This window comes from Podarcis pityusensis, assembly GCF_964106645.2.
Source record: "Podarcis pityusensis genome assembly, chromosome: 8".
In the NCBI taxonomy this organism is placed as follows: domain Eukaryota; kingdom Metazoa; phylum Chordata; class Lepidosauria; order Squamata; family Lacertidae; genus Podarcis; species Podarcis pityusensis.
In genome coordinates this window covers 16,753,105-16,773,321 of record NC_138033.1, presented here as the reverse complement: position 1 = coordinate 16,773,321, position 20,217 = coordinate 16,753,105, and the positions used below count along the sequence as shown (strand labels likewise).

General features: G+C 45.3%; 1 protein-coding gene across 1 annotated transcript; it reads left to right on the top strand.

The window, feature by feature from the left end:
* Positions 1 to 2,000: 2,000 nt before the first annotated feature.
* On the top strand, positions 2,001 to 19,497 carry LOC308484308 (free fatty acid receptor 2-like). The gene is made up of 2 exons (XM_081019130.1): positions 2,001 to 2,504; positions 17,832 to 19,497. Exon 2 carries the CDS (start codon positions 17,843 to 17,845, stop codon positions 18,863 to 18,865), a length of 1,023 nt encoding a protein of 340 aa, XP_080875256.1. The 5' UTR covers positions 2,001 to 2,504; positions 17,832 to 17,842; the 3' UTR covers positions 18,866 to 19,497.
* The last annotated feature ends 720 nt before the right edge of the window (positions 19,498 to 20,217 follow it).

The window sequence follows — 20,217 nt, the reverse complement described above, 5'->3', positions numbered from 1 at the left end:
GACTCTGACAACATTATATGGAATTAAAATTAAGCCACAACTTTATTAAACTTCCGACTGTAGGAAGACCTTGGCTTAGGCCTTGGGTGTGTATCCCTCCCAGCCCCCCAGCTGGGGGAACTGGGGCACATCAGGGTAAATAGGATATGGGGGTGCTCTGTGAGACATAAGTGTAGCAGGCAGCCCAGCCCATATCCCAGCATGCAGAGTAGTTCAGTGTATGGCCAGTGACACCCATTATATAACCCCTTTAAGAGGGGGACCCTGGAATTGCTGCCGCAGGGGGGTGAGTCACCACTTCACGCCCCCCCCCCACATATGGAAGAAAAGACTAAAGGATTCCACCCAAGGCCATAACCACCAAAATTGTGATGGATTTCTACGGGGAAGACAAAACCTGCCAATGCAGGGAAAGTTCTTCCTGGTCCTTCAACAGCAACCAGCCATAGACCGTAGCAGCTCCCACTAAACAGGAAGAAAAAGTTAACCTGCAAACAAGAAAACGTTAAACTAAGGGAGGGTAGGGAGGGTGAATCTCCTAAGCTGACTGCCTGGATACTGTCAGCTCCACCCCCTTATATATATGGGACTGGCCCCACCTCCCAGCAATGAAAATTGACTATTGAGGCTGGGTGTGAACCTCCAAAAATTAACACTGAGAGGCAGGCCAGTCCCTGTTTGCCAGTAAGTTCCCTGGGAACTGTAGCACCACGCACGATCCCACAAAGGGCACCCACAATGTAAAGTGTGAGTGCTCATTTCAGACATCTTTGTTTTGTTTTTTAAAAATCATTTTTATTGATTTTCCAATAAAAGCAGCCAATCAACATGTCCACATCATAATCCAATTAAAAAAAAAAAAAAAAAGACCAAATTGTAATCCAATTTTTGATTATTAATTTTTCACAGAGTTGGTCCGAACAATGGGCCTTTTGCCTGAAACCACCTCCCCGTAGAGCACCCATCTTGACATCATGACATCCATCTTGTCATTCAGGTTTGGGGCCTTATGACATGCTAGGAACCATTACTGTGCCTGAACCATTCAGGTTTGCTTGTGACTTCTTTGAAAACGTAAATAAACCCACAAACCACAATACATCTAACAATGGCAGATTTCTATAAGATAAACTATTTTAGTCTTTTGCATTACCCGTTTCCTTGAGGGATTGGAAGTGTTTGGGTTCATATATAGTTTGGAAAGTGCAGGTTTGATAGATTCAGCTCCAAAGGAGACCTGATCAGCATTGGTCACCCAGCCCTACCTTCCACACATGTTCTGCCTTTCCCCAAATGTGCTTAGAATCCACCCTTAGACCTTTGCACCAAACACTGGGAGGTCAAAAGGTGTTGTGATGTGAGGGGCTTTAAGGACAAGTCAATAAGAAAAGAGATGAAGTTAGTTAGTAGAAGGAGTTAATTGTATTAGAAAGAGGATTTTGGAGAACTGTTACAAAGGTGTTACAATGAAATTCAGTTACGGGGGAATCGAGGAATTCAGACTACAAGGAAAGTTAACTTGGATTTTGGAAGTTATGACTGTTTTTATTCTTCTTTTTCTTTTCTTTTGTAGTATTGTAAGATGTTTAGTTTTGTGTTTTTTATGTGTTATATTTGTTACAAATGTGGAAAATCAATAAAAAAATTTGGGGGGAAAAAGGACAGCCTGTTGCTCAGGTCCTTGGCATCTTACACACATTTCCCACTCATGTGTTGAGGCCAAACACTTGTTTCTTCTTATATATGTGGCATGAGTTCGTTTTCTAACCAGGGAAGAGAAAAACAGTATCCATCATTTCTGTGTCTCCACTGAGACCTACTGTGGAGTGGTCAGTGTGGGATTAGGACCTAAGAGACCAAGGTTCAAATCCCCACCCAAACATCAAGCTCTCACTGGTTGGACTTCGGCCAGTTTTGCCTCTCAGCTTAACCCACCTCACAGGATTGTTGTGGGGATTAAATGGAGAGGGTGAGAACCACGTACGCCACCCGGAGCTCTTTGGAGAAGAAGGTGGGATATAAATGCAAACGACAAGAAGAACAACTTTGTATAGTTTTCACCTCAATGGGCGGGTTACAGTGCAGAGAAATAAGGCTGGACTCATTTGAATCTAGAGGCATCATTGATTCTAAAAAGTAGATTAGAAAGGCAGTGGGTGGCACCCTCTGCGTGCAGCTGAAATTGGATTCCTCCTCCGCCTCTTTTCTCCATCCTAGAGTTTGTTTCCCGGTTTTGAAACCAAGAAGTAAATCCCCTTGTGTTACAAGGGGAGACAGGTCAGTTTCCTGCTGCTGCTGCGCCTGTTGGGCTTCTTCTGTCAAATGATCACGAATGATTCTGCTGCCCCAGGCAGACTGCTTTCCTTTCTCCTTCAGGGCGTGGGAGCCGAGCAAAGCCTTTCGACTCCTGCGAGGGCAGAAGGTGGCTGGATCCATCGTGGAAGAAACCCTCGTCCATCGGTGGAGCAGAGGCAGGCAGAGCAAAGTCTGAGCTTGTAGAGGAGGTGAGGAATAAAAACACAACTATTTATTGGGGATGGTTTTGATAGGGACTTTTGGAGAGTTCAGGGGGGCGTTTCAATATGAATCACAGTTATAAGCAGTGAAGAAGTCTTGTGGTGCATGAAAGACAAGCAGGTTTATTGTGGCAAAAGGTTTCATGGGCTAGAGTCTCTCTCCCTTACCCGCGAGGCATGGAAATGTGATCCACGGCTGGCATTCTGCCAAAGTAGATGATATGTTAACTTATCTGAATTATAGTTCTCCGGTGTTTGTTATTTAAAAATCAGCCATAAAGTAAGCTGTGTGTAAGAAAAACAGAATGGTGAGATGTGGAGTCAGAATCAGGACCTTTGTGCACAGGGAGGGTTGAATTAAAATTAAAATCCACCCTTCTCCCACAAGCATCATTAGGAAGCTGTCATTGAGATCAGATGCATGAAGTTGGTATTATATGTGTGTATGCTCTCTCTCTCTCTCTCTCTCATCTCTATCTGTCATCTATCTATCTATCTATCTATCTATCTATCTATCTATCTATCTATCTCTATCTATCTATCTCTATCTATCTATCTATCTATCTATCTATCTATCTATCTATCTATCATCTATCTATCTATCTATCTATCTCTATCTATCATCTATCTATCTATCTATCTATCTATCTATCTATCTATCATCTATCTATCTATCTATCTATCATCTATCTATATCTATCATCTATCTATCATCTATCTATCTATCATCTATCAATCTATCTATCTCTATCTATCTATCATCGATCTATCTTCTCTTCATAGACGCACAGAGCTCTAAATAAAAAATGGATAGTGTGAAACAGTGGTTAGAGTACTTGGCTAAGACTTGGGAGACTCAGGATGAAAACCCCATTCTGCCATAAAACCCCATTCTGTCACTGTGGACTAGCCTCCATTCCCTCTCCCAATCTTCCTCTGAGGATTGTTGTGTGTCTAGAACGTCCTTGGAGGAAGGATAGGGTCAAAACCTGACGGAAAGCCTCAGTGCATCTAACTAAATGGGTTCTAACCCATGAAGGGTTCTGCTGCAAGAAATCTGCCAGCCTTTTAAGATGTGCTAAGACTCTTTGCAGTGAGCTGAAATCAACACACCTCTGGAATAACTTTGTGCCTCACATCCTTCCATACAACAATCTTGTAAAGTAGGTCAATGTTCTTGTACCCATGTTGCAGAAGGAAGTGCTGATCCTGGATCTATGAAAGGAGGGAACAGCTTCCCTAAGTCCACCGAGTAGGGACTTTCAGCTGAGTTTCTCATTTTTGCATTCCTAAGTTCAGCGCTCCACATTTCCACACCAATTTGTATTTTATTTTTTAAGTTCTCATGAAAATTCAGCATCATTTTAGTGTGAATTTTTCCTAACATGCACATCTTGGTATGTAATTTTGCCTAAGACACATACTTTTGCAAAGCAATTTCCTCTGATAAGATGCAGTTTTCTATGCTATGTCCACTAATATGTACATGTTTTGTGCATATTCCTTGGCTAGACACATGCACTGCAAAATTCAAAGAATTTCGAAGGAGGCTGTTTTGGTTTGTGTAGGATTTCAAAAAGTGTGACTTTGCCTATAAATGTGAACTGTATCAAATTCTTGCCACAGTCTTACCATCAAATGATTTCATGGCAGTGTCAAGATTTGAATGGTGTACTTCCCAGGTTGTTGCAACCCTTCACCCACTTTCTTAGAAATAAACCAAATTTGAACTCAACAAGACTTACTTCTGAGTAGGCATGTCCAGGATTATATTGTCAGTTACAATTGGTGCTGCACTAAAATCTGTCCCCCCCCAACCATGAAACACACTTCCTTCTTCTGACTCACATTAGACTTTTTCGACAGTGAAAATTTCAGACAGTGCTGAACTTTGAGCTTATTTTATCATTCCAAGGTGGCTACAGGCTGAGAGTGTTTTGTTCTTCCCAGTAAACATTTCTCAGGAACTCTGCAGCCACCCTGACTGCTGGGGCTGCCGGATCTGAAAAGCCCCAAGGGAAGAGTCAGCTCATGTGCCCCAGCCATCTCAAAACCAATCTCACAAAAATCTTGCACCCCATCCATGAGAACGGCACAAATATTTTCTTTCCTGCTTGATAACCTTTAAATGCACGGAGAATAGTAAAGGGGAAAGAGAGAAAAATTCAGCATGGTGCTAGATATAACACTCCCCACATCAAGGGCACGAAACAATGAAATTGTATTTATATTTCCTGGGACATAGACAGAGTGTGTGTGAAATCCATATAATTTTGGATGGCAACTTTCTTGAGTGAATAAAGATCTAAGGATTATTGGACTCAGAGGGTCAAACAGAGATCCGACCTCCCATTTTGCGGCTGTGTTTCCTAACTTTGAAGCAGCCACAGAAAGGGTTGTGAGGGTTTCTTTTGAATGGGGCAGCAATATTAGAGAAAAATGTATTTAGTTCAAGCTTTCCACCCAGTGCCATTTTTTAAAAAAATATTTTTAATTGGTTTTTACAAGAACAAAATCAAAAAACCAAAAAAAAAAAAACCAACCCTTTAACATATCCATTTACAAGATTCTCTGAATCTCGTGACTCCCCCCCATCTCCTACAGGGTCCTTAAAATATTTTTTTCTAAAACTACATATCATTACATTCTCCACAGTTTTCATCTCTCTGAATTTTCCATATTTTTCATTTCTTTACAAATTATTTTAAAGTCCAGCTAACGTTTTTGTTTACAATGGTCTCCTAAGTAAGTTATGAATTTCCCCCATTCTTTTTAATAGTCATTACCTTCTTGATTCCTGAGTCTCCCAGTCAGTTTTGCCATTTCAGCATAGTCCACCCAGTGCCATTTTCGAGATCTAAACTGCTTCCCAACTCCTTCCCAAACCTGATGCAAAAATACTGGCATCCCAACAACTGTGTGGGTTATGTTTCTTGTCTGTGGCGAGGTGAATAGAGGCTTGAAAGTGCAGGGGGACTGGATGAAGAAACACTTATCTCCCAGCTCCTCTGCTCTGATAAAAATCATAGCCCACTCCCCTTTGTAGGGGAGGGGGAGTTGAGAGATCGGATCACCACTCACCTGTGCGGTTTCTGTCTTGGCCCTCAAGACCAGACTTGGAGAGGCTTTGATGAAAAGATTCTGCAGAGCAAATGCCTGCTCGGCATCCAATGAATTGCTGAAGCAATGCACCATGAACAGGGGCTGATCAGCTGGTTGTCAGGACTTGCAAAGGGCTGGGCCAGGGCCAGCCTATCCATGAAACAAGGGGAGGCTACCACCTCGGGTAGTAGATCCAGACTCCAAGGAATGCATCGTCTGCTGCTGCTGCCCTAGCAGTGACAGTTGTGCCATGCTCCTTGGAGGCCGAATCTGACCGCCACCACCCATGCCACCTCTACAGAGGCCTCTTGGCGAATTAGAGGCACTGTTCATCTCCTCTCACCCTTGTTCCCAGTTTAGATCTCCACTCACTCACTCCTTCTTCCCTGGTGGCAGGCATGGAAAAGGGATGCCATTTTGCGGTTCACCTCAGGTGCCAAAATGTCTTGGGCTGTGAACAGGACTGATCAGCTGATTAGTGGTTCCTAATCAGCTTTGTGGGCCAAGTGTGTGTTTGTGTGTGGGGGGGTGCTTGGTGGGTCCACAACCTGAAGGTTCCCTGTCCTTGCCCTGGGTACTTTCTATCACCATCTTCCTCCCAGAAATGGTTTTCTGGTGCATGAAAAAGTACCATAGAATTGTAGAGTTGGAACGGGTGATGAGGGTCATTTCCTAAGAACTTGGTCTCACTCATGTCCTCGACAACAGACTTTGCAGGAGCTCAGTGACAGAAAGAGAGGGTTTTATTGCTGTAGGACATCACTAGAGTCCAGACCTTGAGGCATGGGGTTAATCTCTCACTTCAGAAAGGCTCTTGGGAGCTATGAAAGTAATATTTACTTGCGTATTTCTAAAAATATTTCTACGCCGCTATTCAAGAAAGAAAAAATAAGTATCAAAGCAGTTTACACCCGTGATACATAAAACTGCACCATAAAAACCATATAAATATTTAATAACCAGAGATCACTTAAATATGGTAGGTTCTTAGTATTCTTAGTTGCCTGCATAAGCCTGGCGGAGCAGGCTGTAACAGAAGGTAAAGATGGTCTCAGTGGAGCTGGGATCATAGAACTGTCAAGTTGGAAGGGACCAAAGGGTCATCTAGTCCAACCCCTGCAATGCAGGAATGTGAGCTAAAGCATCCATGACAGATGGCCTTCCAACCTCTGCTTAAAACCCTCCAATGAACAATAGACCACCACCTTCAGAGGGAGTCCATTCCACTGTTGATTGGCTCTTGCTGTTGGAAAGTTCTTCCTGGGGTTTAGTTGGAATCTCCTTTCTTGTAACTTGAATCCATTTGTTTCGTTCCTAGCCTCCGGAACAAGGGAAAACTAGCTTGCTCTATTTTCCATGTGATAGCCCTTTAGATATTTGAAGATGACTATCATATCTCCTCTCAGTCCCTTCTTTTCCAGGCTAAACATAACCAGCTCCTTCAACTGCTCCTCATAAGGATTGGCTTCCAGACCCTTGATCATCTTGGTCACCCTCCTTTGCACCCGTTCCAGCTTGTCAACATCCTTTTTAAATTGTGGTGCTCAGATAGACGGGTTCAGGTGGTCCTCGAGGGACCCTGGACCAAAGTTGTTTGAGCCTGGCTTGGAAGCAGATGGGCAGTCAGTGCCAGTGATGGTGCCACATGTTCTTGGCCAACAGCAGTATGTACCAGCTGGAGCTTCCAAACCAGCCCTGCATTTTGATGCTCCCAAGTGTCTCCTGAGCTCGGAGTAAAGTGAAACTCGCCTTTCCCTTCTTTGAGTTCAGTGTATGTGTTAGAGAACTTGGGGAAATGAAGAAGGACCAGGTCTGCTGGTCTCTCTTATCCAGCATAAACAAGGGACTCCTCATCTCCTCTGTGTGATGAATAGAGTTGAAGGAAGGGAGTCTCCCATTCCATGATGGACATCCAAGGGCAGGCTGTCCCCAGAGAGTTATGGTTGCTTCTGGGGGACCAGAGGAACTGTTAATCACTGCATAGGCCAGGGATTGGAAACCTTTTCTGGCCAAAGGGCCACTTTCCCTTCTGGGCAAATTTACAAGGGCGACATGCCAGTAGGGACAGTGCCAAAGCCTAATGTGGGTAGAGCAACAAATGCCCAATTTACCTTTGTACAGTAGGCTTGCTTCTATACATTCACCCATCCCTCTCTATCCTCCACCTAGGAAAGGACACATTCCAGCTAGGCAAAAACACTCAAGAAGGGTGCCAAGCAGGGCAGGTGAAGGTCATGGCTGAGCACCCTGGCATTATCAGAGGTCATTGTCAGGTTTCTGTCCCTCAAGGTGGCTGGTTTGATTGCCTGGTTCAAGGGCTAATTTATACAGGCATGTTCAGCACTTTCTGACTTCCGTGGCAACTAGATTCGAAAAGGAACACCTCCTTTCTCGTCATTCCCTTTCGCAAACGCTGGATACCAAATACTTTCTGAGTGGGTGTATACTCATCAAAATACCTGATATTTAACAAGCGTTTGCCATCCAATTATTTATCTGTAGCAGTCAGGGTTTGAGGCACGTAGTGATCCCCTTGTGACGGTTACACAATGGCTCACAGTAAATATTGGGCTCACTTCACTTTTTCATTCACAGTGCAGGCTTATTCAGAAGTAAGGCCCCCTCCGTTTAATGGGGCTCCTCCCCCCTATCAAAGTGAGGGTGCATAGCAAGAGTCACCAACCTTTCTGGGGGGTGGGCCCATGGGCCCATTTGCAAACTGGAGAAATTGCCATGCCCCCATCACAAGCTCCAAGTGATAAAGGCCATATCTGCACCATACAATTAAAGCATCATCATACCACTGTCATGACTTCCCCCAAAGAATCCTAGGAAGTCTTGTTTGCAAAAGGGTGCTGAGAGCAGTGGCGGAGCTTCATGCTCCGGCACCGGGGGCGGAGAGCAGGCAGGGGCGGGGCGTGCCACTCAAAGGGGGAGTGCGCGTTTTGGGGGTGGGCCGCCCAGAGTGGGCGGGGGCGGGGCAGCTGCAATGGAACCCCACTGGGATCCTGCTGCTGGGGGTGGTGCGCTTCCCCTACCCCCTTCTTCCTCTGCCACTGGCTGAGAGTTGTTAGGAGACCCCTATTCCACTCCTGGAGCTACAATTCCCAGAGTTCCTTAGGAAGAGGGGTTGATTGTTCAAGCCCTCTAGGAATTGTAGCTAGGGGAGAGGTCTCTTAGCACCTCACCCCACCGTTTAAAAATGACAGCTCCCAGGGTCAACCAAGGACTGTTTAAAGTGGCACGATACTGCTTTGAATGCGTAGTGCAGCTGGAGACCTAGGGCATCAAGGGACGCAGCCAAATTCTCCATCTCCCTCCCATTTTGCAGCTGTCACGGTCAGTTCTACTCTGTCCCCATGCATATCACAGTCAACAAAGAGGTCCTTTCCTGGTGGCATTTACCCCAGGATGCTGCGAGGCTTATTTTGCATGTTCAAAACCACCATCAACAGGTGTGTGTCGTTTTCTGCATGGAGTGGCATATCTGAAGTGAGAGAAGGTGGAAGAAGAGCTGCCACATATCCAAACTTGTCATCCAGTTCGGACCTATCATTTGCATGCTCCCCAGACAAATATCTAAATGTACAAACCAAGTACATGGCATTATCTCATGTGCCATTTGTATCATTTTTGCCATGCTTCTTTTAATTGGGGGGGGGGCTTTTCCTCATCCTGCTCTTCTGCCTTTAAAATCAGCCCAACACACATTAAATTCAACAAGTGAAGCATTTTTGGGCGCAGAGCTAAGATAAAAGGGAAAAGCTTCACTTGCTGAACATCTCTCTCTCTCTCTCTCTCTCTCTCTCTCACACACACACACACACACACACACCCTCCATCCTCCATCCTGGTGAACAAGGGGCTTCATTAGAATTCAAGAATGTGTTTCGGTTGTGCAAAATAATTCAGAAAGGGTATAGACCAGGGCTTGTGAGAGGTCTGGCCTAAGGATATAGAGACCTCAAGGGTCTCCAGATATAGGGACCTCAAGGATCGTATACATTCTGCCCCCCCTTGCTCTACTTAAAAGCTTAGTGAGTGATAGGACTGTGCTGAGGCTCAAATCCCAAGCCAAACAGGGCATATTGGAAGGGATTTTGGTGTGAGTCAAGTTGGGCTGGGGCAGCCACAGATTGCTGCAGGTTAAACTGGCCCTGACTGGTTGGGGGCACTCCAGGGGGCAGAAGGTGGAGAAACCTGCAAGGTTTACCTGACCGCTGGATGCATCTTCTTGGGAGAAGACAGGCGCCTGCTACCAGTGGTCTCTCTTTCCTGCTTTTTGCTCCATCCCTGAAGCAGCACCCTTCACTCTCCACACATCAGATGCTGAGCAGCAGTTTCCCTAGATGAAAGCAAAACAGCACCCTACAAAACCGACCCCCCCCCCCAAACAAGCTCTCTGTTGGGGTGGAGGTGGGGAGATGCAGGCTCTAACCCCTTCCCTGCTCCCAGCTATACGTTTAATAATGGATTTAGAAAACCTCTTATTCTACATTATCCCTACCTCAAACTAATTTGGGACTGGATTTGAAGGAGGTGGTCTCTGGGTTGGCCCAACGTGGTGGGAGATTGATGTATTGAGGTGAGGGAGGGAATGCACAGTCCTACAAAATGATATGGAAAAACCCTGCTGGAGATGCCACCAAAAAATAAGGGGGGGGGCAGAATGACAGTTTCTTTTTCTTTTTTTTTAAATCATTTTTATTTATAAAATAATAACAATACAACCATACACACCCACATTTAAAGATTCCTCTGAATCTCTGAACTTCCCACCTTCCCCTCTGTGGGTCCTATTGTTAACCTTTTCTACTGTATATTTTTCAATAGTTCATATTTTATATCTCCGTTATCTCCCTAATACTTCTACATTACAAGTGTTATTGCAATCCTGCTAATGTTTTCATCTGTTTGCAGTGGTCTCCAAGATAAATTATAAACATTTTCCCTTTCTTTGTCAAAGCTTTGGTCTTCTTGGTTCCTGAGTCTTCCAGTCAGTTTTGCCATTTCGGCATAATCCAAGTTTAATTTTCCTTTCTTCTCTGGTAGGGACTTTATCTTCTTTCCATCTCTGGGCTAATAGTATCTGTACAGCTGTCATCGCATACATAAAACAGTCTTTTCTGCTCCCTTGGAATATCAGCACCTACAATTCCTAATAAAAAGCCTCTTTTTAAAAAATAAAATAAAAGCTATTTTAAACATTTTTTCCAACTCATTATATATCATTTCCCAGAATGCTTTTGTTACCTTACAATACTACCATGTATGATAAAAGGTGCCTTCTTTTTCTTTACATTTCCAGCAGATATTTGTACCTGTCTTACACATTTTTGCTAACTTACTAGGAGTCAGATGCCATTGGTACATCATTTCCATATACAGTGGTACCTCGGGTTAAGTACTTAATTTGTTCCTGAGGTCCGTACTTAACCTGAAACTGTTCTTAACCTGAAGCGCCACTTTAGCTAATGGGGCCTCCCGCTGCTGCAGCACGATTTCTGTTCTCATCCTGAAGCAAAGTTCTTGACCTGAAGCACTATTTCTGGGTTAGCAGAGTCTGTAACCTGAAGCGTATGTAACCTGAAGCGTATGTAACCCGAGGAACCACTGTACACTTTTCTTTCAGCGTACAGCACGCCAAAAATGTTAAATCAGTTTTCCACAACCTTCTGGAAAGTCGGTTTCTGTGACAATTTGTGTGTGTGTGGGGGGGGAGGGTTTAACCATAGCAGTTGGTGTCTCTTTCTTCATCATCTGCATCTTGAGCAGCAGGTGAAAATGAAACAGGCAGACTGGGAAGCGAGAGGCTCTGCCAAGGTTCTCAAAACAAGCGAGGGGACGTGTATTCATGAACAATTTTACAAGCCGGGACTCTAGCTGGGTATTGTACAAAAGCGTTCTATTCCCGGTGTGTTTACATTCAGGCTCCTAGCTTTTCACTTTCCCCCAAGGGATTGTATTGACTTCCCGTCCCATGATTTATCCCTCAGAGACACTAATGGATAAATAATTCCCCTCACTTGGGAGGCGATCCCTCCTCCTTCACCACACACTGTTTAGACTGGAGACAAGCAACAGCAGCAGCAGAGAGGTGTGCTGGGAGAAGCTCGAGGGGGAGATGGGAAGCAATGTCAGCCGCGGGAAGGCAGACACAGAAGGGCCAAAGGTCTAAGTTTCTGGGGTCCCTTGCAGGGCCGGCCAGGCCTTTTGGTGTATGTCTGCCAATTTAAAAGCTTGCACCGGCTGCCCATATAATTTAAAAGCTTGCACGTTGCCAGGCCAGATTACAAGGCTCCTAACATAGGCTTACCAGATGTCCCGGGTTCCCGGGGACAGTCCCTGGATTTGCAAATCTGTCCCTGGACAAATTCCGTCCCCGGAATGTCCCCATGTTTGCAAATCTGTCCTCAGGAAACGTGGCAGTGGCAGCCTCAGCAGCCTGGAACCAGCCTGGTAGGGCAGTTGGCTCTGGCTGGCTTCAGGAGCTGCTCGCTGCTCGCTGCTACCGCCACTGCTGAAGGGGAACCGGGGATGTCCAGAGGTACAGATCTCCTGCCCCCTTCCCCCTTTGTTTTGACCGATTGGGGGAGGCTCAGGAGTCACGGGTGGGCGGGTGTTGCCCAGGAGGGGCGCAAGGCACACGGTTTTTCTGCCAGGCAAGGTGCAAAGCCCTTCTTTTGCACCCTGTGAAACATAAATGTGCAGAGTTTTTTTAAAAAAAACTGGGCAACAGCTGCCTGCCCGTGACTCCTGAGCAGTCAAAACAAAGGGGGGAGGGGGCAGGAGACCAGGGGGAGGCTTGGATGTCACAGGAGGGTGGCATGCTGTTGTCCAGTTTTTTAAAAAACTCTGCGCATTTATGTTTCACAGGGTGCAAAAGAAGGGCTTTGCACCTTTATACAATATGCATGTGTGCTTGGGCCCAGGGTCTTTTGCCTCACCATCCCCACTACTGACTCCCTGTTGCTACTCAGCTTTTTTTTTAAAAAAAAGTGTCCCTGGATTCATTGAAAAAAAATCTAGTAACCATATCTTAACAGTGTTTGTCCTGGCATTTATTCCACTTTCCTTCTTCAGCTCAGGGTTTGAGCCCCCATGATCAGCTTTTACTTGCCACTCCCATGCCAGGCAAGGAATGTAGTTCAGGACTTTTGCAGTGGCTCAGGTGAAGGCTCAAAACAGGCTCATTAAAAGAAAATTAATGTCACCTCTCAGGTTTTGTCATAACAGGACGCCTTTATGATGGATGCATTCCTGGGCGGAATTTAGTTTAGTGGCGACCGCAAGCTGCTATACCTGTTTGCAAAGCTCTTTGACAATCTAATCTTTGCTCATATGGGGACGGTGTTCCTATCAGTGCTTTTTTCTGGGGGTATGCAGGGGTATGCAAACCCCTAAACATTTTGTGAATCTAATGGGAGAAGAAACTATTTTTTAAAATAAAAAAAACAGTTTCTTCTCTAGCACGGTGAATCGTCAGTTCCATTGCTACCCCCAATGGCGGCCTCATTTCCTGTCACGGTTTTTCCTGAGTCTCAGACGGAAGCGGGTGTTTAATGTGTGAAGTAGCAGTTGGAATCTAGCATGGCGATTGGTCAGTTTCATTGTTACCACCTCCGATGGCAGCTTCACTTCCCTTCCTGGCGATTTTTTCGAGTCAAAATGAGAGTACCCCTAAACATTGTTTTTAAAGAAAAAAAGCACTGGTTCCCACTAAAATCAGGAATAAGATCTCCTACCTGCTTGATGCTTATAAAAAGGTATTGTAAATTTGGAAAAGGTTGAGAAAAGCAGTGTAGAAGGGGGTGGGAGGTGTCATGCACTGGTTGGATGCAGACGAATGGTGGTTGTGTGGCAGGGGTGGGGCCGGAGAGGGTTTTTTTTAGGCCGGATCCTAAGTCATTTAAACTTGGCCATTTGTACTGGCAACTCTGTGCTGAACATGACTTTCAAGGATTGTTTTCTCTGTTTAACGTTCAAGCAGAGCAGCAGCAGCAGGAGACTCACTCCTGAATGTGGTTTTGTAATGTGTATGGGTTGCTCGTGCGTAAGTTGCCGCCTCTCCAGGCTTTGTTGCCTTGCTAAACCTTTCAGTCTGAGCAGCCCTTCACTTCGTGGCTGCCTCAGTCGCTAGCAGAATCCGTCAGTGGACGTTTCTTAAATCTTTTCCAACATAAAAGTTGTTTGACACCCAGTCTCCTCCTACTCTCTCTGCGCGGAAGTCTTCTGCGCAGGGTGGGCGTGGGTAGCGGGGGACCAGTGCTCTCCCCGCTGGTGTCCGGTGAAGAGTCCTGGAGCCCTCTCGCCGATTCCCCCATCAGCCCCTCTTTATCCCTGGTGTTGCGCTGATTTGCTTCCCCATCTGCGGAGCTGCCTCTCTCCCTGCTGGGCCCTTCTCCAGCATCATTTGAGAGCCTTCCCTCCGCTTCTAGCTCCGATGTCAGTTCCCTGACAGGTTTGCATCTGGTGTAACTTTGCACTGGCTTTGCTTTACAACCATCTACAGTGGTACCTCAGGTTAAGTACTTAATTCGTTCTGGAGGTCCGTACTTAACCTAAAACTGTTCTTAACCTGAAGCACCACTTTAGCTAATGAGGCCTCCTGCTGCCGCCGTGTGATTTCTGTTCTCACCCTGAAGCAAAGTTCTTAACCTGAAGCACTATTTCTGGGTTAGCGGAGTCTGTAACCTGAAGCGTATGTAACCTGAAGCATATGTAACCTGAGGTACCACTGTACTTGTACATAGGAACCACTCCCTTATTCTACGAAGAAGTGTGTCTTTTGATTTGTCTTTTAGTCCTGGAGCTCCCTGTTATTTGAACTGCATTCTGAACCCCTTTCCTCGCTCTCTTCCCTCTCCCTCTTCAGCCTCGCTCTATCTGAGCAGGAAGTGGAGCTAAATAAATACAGTCAAATAAATATACAGGTCAGCTAAATAAACCCTATAATGAGCTGCTGATGGGCAGAAGCTGAGGCAGTCAATCTGTCTCTGGACTGAGCTGGAGGCTCACACAACTGGGTGCTTCTCCGCACGAAATAAGAATAAATCCTGAATATAGAAAGGTAGCTTGTGGGAGATAAGTACTCCTTATTCAGCAGGCTCTACTTATGCTCTTATGGCTATACACATGCCAAAGCAATGGTCTGTGAGGAAAGATGGGTTGGGGGGAATTCGATTCATTTTGCATTTATACATGAACCTGTTTGATTTCAGAAGCCTTTTGCAAACTGAGACTCAGACATCCTTCAAAATCCATATCTTCTCTGAATCTTTCAATGCTATTCTCCAGCACAGGAATTTCTTTACAAATTCATAGTCTGGGGAGGAAATGCTTGAAAACATGCACATTAGTGGAAAATATCACACAGAAGCATATTATCAGGGGAGAGCCATTTTGCAAAAGTATGGATCTTAGGCAAAATTGCATATGGATATATGTCAGGTGACATTTGAACTGAAATCCTGCTGAATTTTAATGAGGACTTTTTTAAAAAATAAATAAATCAAAAATTAATGTGGAAATGTGGCGACTTGAATGTGAGCCTGGAAAAAAAGATATGGACATATATGCCTATCCCTTCCCGTGAGTCCCATTTGGCTGGAACTGAACTTTAGGAACTAGAGAGTTTGTTTGGTACCTCTGAGTTTGAAAATAAATTAAAAACCTGGACTCTTGCAAACTTATTTCCCTTCCCAATTTTAAAATCAGACTACTACAGACAATCTGCATAGTGCTCCCTCTGAAAAAAAAAATGCTTTTAAAAACAACAGCACCCAAATGAAATCAAACAATAATGAATAAATACCTTGAAAAAACATAATTACCATTGTTTTCCATGTATAACACGCCCCCATGTATAAGACGTCCCCTATTTTGAGGGACTAAAAATTAAGAAAATGGGGGGGAGGTTTCCCAGAGTTGTTGAGCTTTTTGGGAGGAGAATTGCCCATCTGAACAACACTTCCTATCGCACACAACACAAAAGCAACCAAACGTCTGACCAGGCGTCTGCTGCAACAGCCAATAAAAAAAAGGCCTGGACACAGCCAACAATCACCCGCAATACTGCAAGACTGCCTATAACAATCTCCAGCTCCCGGCAGCAACCAACCCCCCCCCCCGCGCTACCCGTCTATAAGACGAGTCAAATTTTTCAACATTAAGTTAACGTGAAAAATCCTTGACTTATACACAGAAAAGTTCAGTACAGCGGTACCTCGGGTTAAGTACTTAATTCGTTCCGGAGATCCGTACTTAACCTGAAACTGTTCTTAACCTGAAGCACCACTTTAGCTGATGGGGCCCCCTGCTGCTGCCGCGCCGCCGGAGCACGATTTCTGTTCTCATCCTGAAGCAAAGTTCTTAACCTGAAGCACTGTTTCTGGGTTAGCAGAGTCTGTAACGTGAAGCGTATGTAACCTGAGGTACCACTGTACTCTCATTTGGCTACATGTAGTTTAGAAGAATAGCCACAACCCTGGCACCCAATTGATGGATTTGCTTGTGCCTCTGTACAACTCTTGCTTGGTCAACTTCTTTTCCTGTGGATTTATTGTTTTGCATATGGATGTTGCGATATGCAGACCACAGATGTCTGGTCCCATTATTCTGCTGTTTTCTTATTAGAGTTATACAAACATTTCCCATCTGGGGAATAATGGAATTCTTTGCTAACCTGTGAGCAGTTCACCTTTTCAGTTCATTCCTGGTGCAAATAAACTCTGAATAATGTATAATATTAGATATCAGGGAGGCCTGCTATCTTTTCCCCTGGAGGCAGAAGCAGCTGGAGGCCATCGGTGTAGGAGATGAGCTGCCCACCTCGCCCTGGTCCACAGCGGCCTTCATCCGCTGCTCCCAATTAAGCTGGTGTTTCCCCATCTCTTGCCAGCAGAGAGAAGCCTGCACCATCCCTGTGTGAGTGACTGACAGAGGGAGTTGGGATTATATCGCTTCCCGGGCTGACTCAAGCCGAGGCAAACTACGGTGGTGAACCCAAAGGATGAGAAGAAAAGTGCACACACAGTTGGGGGATCTGCTTGGGGAGAGTGCAAGAGTCGCCTCCTTAAACATTTGAGACTATTCTTCTTCTTCTTCTTATTTTATTATTTAATGAATTTATATCTTGCCCTATACCCGGAGGTCTCAGGGAAGTTCAAGGATTAAAATCTGGTATTGGTATTGGATGTGCTTGCTTGCTTTGTTTCTCCTCTCTTTTCCTACGGTGATGGTCTTTGCTTAATTATAAATTTGCAGTCAGGTTGTTTAATATTGTTGAATTTCCAAGAGGAAGGGAAAGATGGTTTCCAAGAGGGAGTTGCAGTGGTTTATTTCTCCTCCTTTCTAAATCAGTTTGCAATTTTTAATTAAAAAAAAAAAGTCCTCATTAAAAGTCAGGCTATTTTTACTACTGTATGCATTTATATGCACATTCCCCAGTAATCTATGCATATTGTACTCATTTCTTGGTTGAGGAAATGCACTGCAAAATTCAGAGATGTGCAAATTTTGGAGGATAGCTTCCTTTTGGTTCACCATTCCATGAGATTTCAATCAAATTTATCCTCCTGATGTGGCCCTCTAGATGTTGTATTTGTTATTTTATTCATATCCCACCTTTCCTTCCAAGGACCTCTGTTGGTGTGCATGGTTCTCCCCATTTTTATTTAATCCCCACAACAACTCTGTCAGGTACGTTACCCTGAGAGGCAGCAACTAGCCAAAGTCCACCCAGTGAATGCTTCATGGCTGAGTGGGGATTTGAATGTGGTCTCCTAGCACTACACCACACTGGCTGGACTATACAGTGGTACCTCAGGTTAAGAACTTAATTTGTTCCAGAAATCCATTCTTAACATGAAACAGTTCTTAAACTGAGGTACCACTTTAGCTAATGGGGCCTCCCGCCGCCACCACGCCGCTGGTGCCTGATTTCTGTTCTCATCCTGAGGTAAAGTTCTTAACTCGAGGTACTATTTGAAGTTTAGCAGAGTCTGTAACCTGAAGCGTCTGTAACCCGAGGTACCAGTGTAGTTCTCACTAGCCCCAGCCAGTAGGGTTAAAGGTCAAAGGTGATGGGAATTGTGTAGTTCAAAGTAACATGGGGTGGGGGTTTCTCCAGCCCTGGTTGAGAGTGAGATAAATTGGGGTTTTGTGGGGCAGTATCCTTGCATAGGTAAAGCAAAGCCTTTATTTATTTTGCAGGTACTGAAAGGATGTCGTTATACAATGCCATGGTCCTTGCTGTCTACATCTTTGCCTTCCTGGCTGGCCTCCCAGCCAACCTCCTGGCCTTCTACACATTCCAAGCCAAGGTGCGCCAGAAGGCAACCCCAATAGAAATCCTCTTGTTCAACTTGACTGTGTCTGATGTCATCCTCCTCCTCTTTCTGCCCTTCAAGATGGTGGAGGCCGCTTCGGACATGACGTGGCCTTTGCCCATGTTCCTTTGCCCTCTGACCAACTTCTGTTACTACAGCAGCATCTACATCAGCACCCTGTTCCTCATGGCCATTAGTGTGGAGCGCTACCTGGGCGTTGCCTATCCTATCAGGTACAAGTTGAACCGGAGGCCAATGTATGCGGTGTTTGCCAGCATCTTGTTCTGGTTCCTCGCCTGCTCCCACTGCAGCATTGTCTACATCGTGGAACTCGCGGTGCCAGACCATAATAACGAAACCATCTCCAACTCTGCCAACGCCTCCAAATGTTATGAGAGTTTCTCCGCCAACCAGCTCAACATCCTCCTCCCTGTCCGCCTGGAGCTCTGCATCACCCTCTTCTTCCTCCCTTTCCTCATCACCCTTTTTTGCTATGTCAACTTAGTCCGCATCCTAACCTCCTTGCCTAACATCCATGCCCGCAGGAAGCAACGGGCTGTGGGGCTCGCTGTGGCTACTTTGCTCAACTTTGCGGTCTGCTTTGCTCCCTACAACATCTCCCACATTGTGGGCTTCATCCAGAATGAGAGTCCTTCCTGGAGAGTTTATGCTTTGCTCCTTAGCACCCTCAATGCTTCCATGGACCCAGCAATCTTCTACTTCTCCTCCACTGCCATCCAACAAACCTTTGCCAAATGTTTTTCCGGCCTGGGACGCAAGTTCCATGCCATCATGCCATGGTGTTACCAGTTTTGCGGGTTCTGCTGTGAAATCGAGATAGACCACAGTGGGGTTGATAAATCTTCTATTTCTAACCTGGGGGAGCTGCCTTCTGAAAGGATTGTGAGGGGCTGGTAGCCTGCTTTGACCATACTTTGAGACTTGGAATGAAAGAGGATGTCCATATGGAGAAATGAAGGACCTTCTTTTCCGTGCCTCTCAGCAGACTTTTGCAAACTCCACCGAGTTTCAGCCTCTAATACATATGGAAGGTCAGCATGGAGTTTCTCCACAGATGACTGAAAGGCTTATTTAAAGCTACGGTTGGCCTATGTAATGTGCTTCAGAGGACTAAATGAAGCATTTTGGCTTGCCTAGGGTGTAAAGATGCGTGGTCAACACCACAGAAGGAACCTTCTGTCAGTTCATGAATCACTCCACCTCCCAGTTGCCAGAGGAGGAGCTGAGAGAAAAGCTACCTCTTCAGAACTACCCCTTTTGACAGGGGAACCTTAGTTCTGGTGGCCAGTGGTGGCTCACACTGCCTCTGCCTAGCCCTTGGGACTACGCAGGCCACACCCATCACTGGTCTTGCTCGGCTCCCTCCTATAGCAATTTTATGTGCCTGGAATGTGTGATAATACCTTGTTTCCCTAGCTGGAGGATGGAGAAGGACTGATTTGTTTTAAACCATTTTGAATGTTGTATTTTAAATGGTTGTGACCCATCCTGGGGAAAAGATACATAATAAATCTAATTTTGAATGATAATGTGTGACCTACACACTCATCTTTGCCACACCTGCCACTGGCACATAGCCTCCAGAGGGCTGCCCAACAGGAAAGGTGGCCCTCAGACTGAGAAAAGTGCCCATCTCTTACCTATGTGAGCTAGTCTATTTGCTACAAAAGCAACATTGGCCCCCATTTCGCAGTTGACATCTTGTGCTTTGGCCTTCATCTGCTACTGCTGGTTGTGGTACTGAAGCTAAGGCCTTGCACAGGCCTTCTCAAGATCTGAACTCTAAGTGAGGTGTGTGTGTTGTGTTGTGTTGTGTTGTGTTGTGTGTTATGTTATGTTATGTTATGTTATGTTATGTTATGTTATGTGTGCGCGTGTGCCTTCTCCTTTTCAGGGTAACTGCTCACATTTTGTTTTCCAAGAATGCTCTGAATGAATGAATGAATTAATGAATCTGGCACATCTCTATAGCAGTGCTTGTGAACCGTCCCTGTGCTTCAAAAGCAATTTGGCCTCTGGCATCGAGGGCTGCTGTTCAAGAAAAACACACCCAGAGTCCCTTTAGCCTCATGGAACTAATCACAAAATCCTTTGTATCCTGATCACTAACTTCTGGCTCCAGTCCCTTTCCTCAGTTTGCTGGCATCTGCAGATGCAGTTGCTTATTTCATCTAGGGGGTGATCCTATGATTGATCCACTAGAATGAGAAGCTTGGGATGTGGTGGAGCCAATCCCTCGGCTGAGCTCA